The following is a 7,110-nucleotide window of genomic DNA, read 5'->3' as shown; positions in this document are numbered from 1 at the left end:
CATGTCATCAACCATTTTTCCATCACTCATAACCTTTTTTGGTGGCAATGGTCATCACTCACCACCACACCCAACAATTTCCCCCCAACCAACAATTACCCTCACAAAAAAAAAAAATCCATCACGGGCCGTGAAGAAAATAACGAAATCTGAATTCGTGGTGCTATAACGCGTTGTCGTTTAGGTGGTGGTGGACTTCCACGCATTGTCGTTGTGTATCACGGTGCTATAACGCACCGCCCCTCCTCTAATCTTGTGTCAAAACTTTAATAAAGAAATTCAGAACATCCCATTCATATTGCCAAAAGTAAAATTAAATTTCTTCATGTGATGCTTTTCTTATCAGTCTCTTTTATAAAGGAACACTTCATTAAATAAAATTCAATTTAATTTCATCAATTCATGTGAGTTCTTTAGAACCAAACTCACCATAAAATCATTTATACATTAACATCGATTTAGTCATTTTTCACTTATCTCCTGTTGACTGTGAATATGTATAATAACTAAATATATATATAAAGCTGACATAAAAAGTTAATTTCTCAACCACCTAAGTTTACATAAAATCCATTTATTATACAATAACTAAAATAAAAAAGTTAATCAATAAAAAATATTTCAAAAGTTACATGGGACATCCAAAACAAAATGACTTACATAATTTTACTCAAAAAATAATCCAAAATTACATCATTTCTAAATAAAAAATATTTCAAAAATTAATCAATAATAAAAAATAATCCAAAATTACATCATTTCTAAATAAAAAATATTTCAAAAGTTAATCAATAATAAAAAATAATCCAAAATTCACTATTGGTACATTTTTTTGGCGCTAAGTTTTACTAAGAAGGTAAATCGTCACCTTTTTGGACCTATAAAAGATTAAAAGTCCAAATTTTAACCTTTGACCCGGTACCAGTATACCGGTATAACCCAATTTATTGGCGGTACAACTTCTTTGCTTTTCCCTCAGTTTACTGGTATGATTCGTGCCGGCCAAATTTCCAGCATCCGGTTTAACCAACCGGTATAAACCAGCTTTTAAAACATTGGATATAAATACGTCAATTATGCTATAATCAAATAGGATTTTTATGTTGTGTAAGAAAGGAACAAAAAAGAATATATAAATTGACAAAAACCTACAGATAATGAAATTGAAGACAACCCCGAAACAAAATTTCAACAAAATTAAAGAAAAAAATATACGAAAAGTCTATATCCACATGAATGAAATGGACCATTTCACACAAACATTAATCCCCCTTGACCCCATTGCCATGATGACAAAAAAGGTGCAACCCAGAATTCCAGGACCATCCCAGCGGCCGTTACAGTTGTGGCTAACATAAATTGCTCACTTTATGACCCATAAAAGTTTCATAATGACCAAAAAAAAAACAATCTTGATCGTTATCCATACACACCCATTTTCCATTTGTTTCATTTCTTTTGGTTGTCAAGAATCATATCAGGTAATTCAAAGCTTCAATCTTTTTCATTGCATGTGTGTCTTTGTGTGTGTGCGTGTTTTTTTTTTTTTTTTTTTTTTTTTTTTTTTTTTTTTTTGGTGAGGAAAGGTTAAATTTGATGTTGGTTATTTATGGGGTGTTTTTATTTTGTTGAAATGATATCTTTTCTTGGTTAATTTTCATTGTATGTGTGTCTCTCTTTCTTTTTTTTTTTTTTTTTTTTTTTTTTTTTTTTGTGATGAAAGGTTAAATTTGATGTTGGCTATTTATGGGTTGTTTTTATTTTGTTGAAATGATATTTTTTTTGGTTAATTATGATTTATGTGTCGTGTGGAATTGGGAATTATACATTCCATTAGCTAATGGTGCTCTGTCTCTGTTTTATTGATTGAGGTGAATAGGTATCTGATCTTGTCTGAGAAAAAGCCTTTCTTTACTCGCAATTGTACTCCAAATTATGAAAATAATAATAATTAGTATATGAGATAAGAATGCAGCATTTCATAATATTCACAAGGTGAATTTAACAACTATAAAGACTCAGTGATGAAGTTCATGAAACTTGGTTCTCGTTCTGATGCTTTTTATAATTCAGCCGGTGTAAAGTAAGTGAAATTATATATATATATATATATATATTCTCTTGTTTTTCTTTACATTTAATATTTGAAACTTTTTGGGTTAATTATTGTTTGATTTCAGGTCAATTTCCTCAGAAGTTAGAACTGATATTATAATCCAAGTGAATGAAACAAGATATTTGCTTCACAAGGTAACATTTTTAATTCATTTATAATTAAATTCATCGCCTTTTTAATTTTTTTGAGTAAACTGCCATTTTGGTCCCTGTGGTTTGGTCACTTTTGCCACTTTAGTCCAAAACTGAAACCTTTTACATCTGGGTCCCTGTGGTTTCAGTTTTATTGCCATTTTGGTCCAAAAATGAAATCAGGTCATATTTGTCTTATAAAATCCTGCGATTTTGTCATTTTTCGCAGGAGCAAAATTGTCATTTCTTTTTATTAAATAAATACCCGATTTTATAAGACAAATATGCCCTGATTTGCCCTTGAGGAAAATGACAAAATTGCAGGATTTTATAAGATAAATATGACCTGATTTCATTTTTGGACCAAAATGGCAATAAAACTGAAACCACAGGGACCCAGATGCAAAAAGTTTGAGTTTTGGACTAAAGTGGCAAAAGTGACCAAACCTCAGGGACCAAAATGGCAGTTTACTCAATTTTTTTTTTTTTTTTTTTTTCTGTCAGTTTTAGCTTGATTACACAAAAGGGTTTCTCAATTTGATGAAATAATGATTATAAAAGTTGTTGGATTCAGAATTTTGGTGATTCTTCATGCTCTATTTTTAACTTTTAATGCACTGTTTTTATATCTTTCAGTTTCCGCTACTATCAAAATGCTTGAAGTTGCAGAAAGACTGTTCTGAAGACTCTGAATCCTCACAACTTCAAATGATCGAACTCGCTGATTTTCCGGGAGGCTGCGATGCTTTTGAATTATGCATAAAGTTCTGCTACGGAATCACGATCACTCTGAGCGCGTACAATATCGTGGCTGCTCGATGTGCAGCCAGATACCTTCAAATGACAGAAGATGTTGAAAAGGGCAATTTAGTCAACAAACTTGAAGTGTTCTTCAACTCTTGCATTCTCAACGGTTGGAAAGATTGCATAGTCACTCTTCATACCACAAAACCGTTCCAGTTATGGTCGGATGAGTTGGGAATCACAAGCCGGTGTATCGAATCGTTGGTGTCAAAAGTCCTTTCTAACCCTTTGAAGGTGAGTGTATCACATAAGCGTACGAATAAAAAAGGGGAGATAGAAGAAGTTCATACAACCAAAAGGTGGTGGGGCGAGGATCTTTCAGAGTTACCGATCGATCTTTATTGGCGAACGATGGCAGCCCTTAAATCGGGACGAAAAGTGCCACCTACACTTATCGGTGATGCTTTGAAAATCTACACTTCAAAGTGGCTTCCGAAAATTTCAAAAATTTTTAATAACGGGTCAAGTTTGAACAGTGAATCGGATCCTTCACGTTCGAATAGCAGAATGCTTTTAGAATCGATAATTACGCTACTGCCGACTGAAAGTAATGCGGTTTCTTGTAGCTTTCTGCTCAAGTTATTAAAAGCGGTCAACATACTTCAAGCTTCGAGTTCTTCAAAACTGGAGTTAGCTAGAAAAGTTGCACTTCAATTAGATGAAGCTAAAGTTTCTGACTTGATGATTCCGTCTGTATCAAACGATAGTGATACAATATACGATCTTGACATAGTTTTGAACATTTTGGAGCAGTTTATGCTACAAAGTCAAAGTCAAAGTCAAAGTCAACAGACTAGTTCTAAAAAACCATTGCAATCGTGTGACGATGGTGTTTGTGAGCTTGAGGGCTGCAAGTCTTCTTCTGCAGCGGTAAATGGTGCGATGGTTAAAGTAGCGAAGCTTGTAGATGGATTTCTGCAAGAGATTGCTCGAGACGTGAATGTACCGTTGTCGAAGTTCATTGCTTTTACAGAAGCTGTTCCTGAACTTGCAAGACTGAATCATGATGATCTTTACAAAGCTATTGACATATATCTCAAGGTAACTGAATTTTAAATAGTTATAGTAATCGTCGTTTATTTTGACTCTTTTTTTTTGTCAACTTATTTTAAATTTGACTTCAGTAGCAAGGGGGTGTTTAGACGTGAGTCGTGAAACTTGTTATTAAAACTTAAATAACTAGTAGACCCGTTAAGTCAGGGTATTTTAGTCTTTATTTGTTAACATAAAGGGGAATTCGGTCTTTTGAATACTTGTACATTATGTTAAATGTTTGTACGTGAAATGAGAAAGGCTGAATTACCCTTTTAGCTAACAAAAAAGACGAAAATGCCCCTGATCTAACAGAGATAATTGGAAGGAGTTAATGAGCCGGATGAAAATGGCAAAAAATCTGCTTTTGACTTTGAAAATTTGACGTTTTGGTTTACCAGTCACATCCGGAGCTAAACAAGCGTGAAAGGAAGGACCTTTGTCGAACACTCGACTGCAAAAAACTCTCTTTAGAAGCATGCATGCATGCAGCACAAAACGAGCTGCTTCCATTACGTGTCGTGGTACAAGTCCTTTTCTCTGAACAAGCTCGCGCCGCAATGGCTGGTGGTCACGTGACCGGTCTGCCCAACAACATCAAAGCGTTATTAGCTGCCAAAGGTACTGAACCTAGCCCAGCTGGTTCACTAAGCACCGCCACGAGCACACCACAACAACATGCCCAACGGGTCAAGTCACCGAACCCTAGTGTTACTCGTTCAAAGACGAATGTAGATGCGGGTGATGATTCAGCCGATGCGTCTTTGAAGGGTAAACAACATTGTTCGATTCCTTCCGTGCCCAAAAAGACAATGTTGAGTAAGTTGTGGTCGACGAACCGTGTTGAAAACGAAAAGTGAGATATTTGTGACTAACTAGATGTTATGATGCATATATGATGATGATACACCAATCTTGGGTTCTATATGTTAGATGTGAAGATTAAACCGATAACGTACGATAGCGTCTATACATGTATATGCAATTCTCACATGTTCAGAAAGATTTTTAATATGTTGTGGTTACTTTGTATTTTAATGCTTAAATATCGTTTCTTAATTGTAGACTATTGTTACATATTTAATATTTTACAGTGGAAATTAGAATATCACATAACTAAAATATATTAGGAAAAAAGGCTGTTTGGTTTGTTAGAAAGGAAATGAATGGGCCAATGTGAGATTGCTTTGGGTTTGGGTTTGGGTTGAGCTATATTTTTGTGGCTTTCATGGGCCTGGATCAAACTCTCGTGTAATAGTTATATTTTCAATACTGAAGAAGGGATAACACCCCAAGTCCAATAAGTAACTAAACCTGATATGATGGAATGATCCGAAGTAAGCGGTTCAAAACTACGCTCACTTTCGGCATGGACTACTTGATCCTTATGGGGACCATGTCGCCACAATTAACAAAATAACGAATTTGATTTTTATTTTATTTTCAATGCTATATCGTATTTTGGGCTCGGTTTTCACATAGGGGGGGGGGAGGAGGGGGGTATTTTAGGACATATTGGGATATTTTAATATATTTTAGGGTATCAGAAAAATTCAGGAGGGTTGTTATAACATGACATCACGTAAAACAATTTGTAAAAACAGGATTGTGAAACCAGTGATACGTAGAGGAAAGACTTTAAGATTTCGGGTTGTCACAGCTTTTTGGTTAATGAAGTTCATATTTTGAAAAAAAAAAAAGAAAACAACGTAAAACGTATGTTTCTATCTATCAATTGTTTTATGTTAAACTCAATTACCATATAAGACGTTAAAACTTCAAAATAACATCAATATACTCGTTTTATGGGAAAATCATAAAAGTATATGTACAAAACAAAAGTACGTCAACAATAAGTCTATGAAAGAAACAACTGTATTTCAATTATAAGTTTTATAACTAGACAAAAAAAAAAAAAAAAAAAAAAAAAAGAACTAACTACTTTAGTATAAAAATATGTGAATTGGAAAATTTTGGGGAATGTCAAGATAGTGTTGACTCTATAATGAAAAGAGCATCACACATATGGCGTTGCCAAATCATTCCTAATTTTCTCTACCAGACTACCAGTTCAGTTATTCGCCAATATATGTGAACCAAACTTTTCCTTATAAATAAAAAATATATACATGATTAAATAAATAGGGTAAAGTTTTTGTACAAATAATCTTAACATACTAAACATACAAATTGAAGGAAAACTCAAAAAGACAAGGTGGCATTTTTGTAATTATCAATAACTATCAAAGTTACTCTACAAATACCTCTAAAAAAACCTAACCACTCCCCCCACCCTCAAAAAAAAACCTAAACCCCCCCCCCCCACCCCCCAAAAACCTAACCCCCCCACCCCCCCCCCCCCCCAAAAACCTAAAAAAACCTAACCCCACCCCCCACCCCCAAAAACCTAAAAAAAACCTAAACCCCCCCCCCCACCCCCCACCCACCCAAGCTAAAATGCTAAAAACTAAACCCCCCAAAAAACCTAAAAAAATCTAAAAAAATAAAAAAAAAACACACAAATTATTTTATTTTATTTTTTTAACATTTTTTATTAAAAAATCGCTACTTTTAGTAGCAGCCAAAAAAAAAATTTTTTTTTTTTTTGCTAACGAAATGTAGCGATTTTTTAATAAAAAATGTTAAAAAAAATTGTGTTTTTTTAGGTATTTTTGGTTGTAACTTTGATAGTTGGTGGTAATTACAAAAATGCCACCTTGTCTTTTTGGGTTTTCCTTCAATTTGTATGTTTAGTATGTTAAGATTATTTGTATTTGATCTTTTGCCTAAATAAATATTGCATACTTTAACAGAAAAATAGAAATATACAGTACGTGAAATTCATATAAAACATACAGATATTAATTAGTGATAAAAACCACGAACGAATAACTCCAGTGGTTCACTAGTTTAAGTGGCTGTTTATTTATTTTTTAACGGAGCTCTTAACGGTTCAGACTTCTTACTGGTTTAGCACTTAATTTGTTTCGCTAGTAGATGTTTAAATGGTTCAGACATTTCACATTT

The 7,110-nt window shown here is 33.7% G+C and overlaps 1 protein-coding gene across 1 annotated transcript; it reads left to right on the top strand.

The window, feature by feature from the left end:
- The first annotated feature begins 1,295 nt into the window (after positions 1 to 1,295).
- On the top strand, positions 1,296 to 5,142 carry LOC110920860 (BTB/POZ domain-containing protein At1g67900). The gene is made up of 5 exons (XM_022165067.2): positions 1,296 to 1,481; positions 1,880 to 2,083; positions 2,181 to 2,250; positions 2,884 to 4,092; positions 4,485 to 5,142. Exons 2-5 carry the CDS (start codon positions 2,025 to 2,027, stop codon positions 4,941 to 4,943), a joined length of 1,797 nt encoding a protein of 598 aa, XP_022020759.1. The 5' UTR covers positions 1,296 to 1,481; positions 1,880 to 2,024; the 3' UTR covers positions 4,944 to 5,142.
- Positions 5,143 to 7,110: the final 1,968 nt, after the last annotated feature.

Source organism: Helianthus annuus, chromosome 17, assembly GCF_002127325.2.
Source record: "Helianthus annuus cultivar XRQ/B chromosome 17, HanXRQr2.0-SUNRISE, whole genome shotgun sequence".
In the NCBI taxonomy this organism is placed as follows: Eukaryota; Viridiplantae; Streptophyta; class Magnoliopsida; order Asterales; family Asteraceae; genus Helianthus; species Helianthus annuus.
The sequence above is the reverse complement of the archived record's forward strand: the minus strand, read 5'-3'. Positions and strand labels throughout refer to the sequence as shown.

What these genes read in the sequence shown, in the direction of transcription:
- LOC110920860 (XM_022165067.2), top strand. Translation starts at nt 2,025, where the DNA reads ATGAAGTTCATGAAACTTGGTTCTCGTTCTGATGCTTTTTATAATTCA. An exon ending in TATAATTCAGCCGGTGTAAA is followed by an intron (nt 2,084 to 2,180) that starts GTAAGTGAAATT and finishes GTTTGATTTCAG; the next exon opens with GTCAATTTCCTCAGAAGTTA. An exon ending in CAAGATATTTGCTTCACAAG is followed by an intron (nt 2,251 to 2,883) that starts GTAACATTTTTA and finishes TATATCTTTCAG; the next exon opens with TTTCCGCTACTATCAAAATG.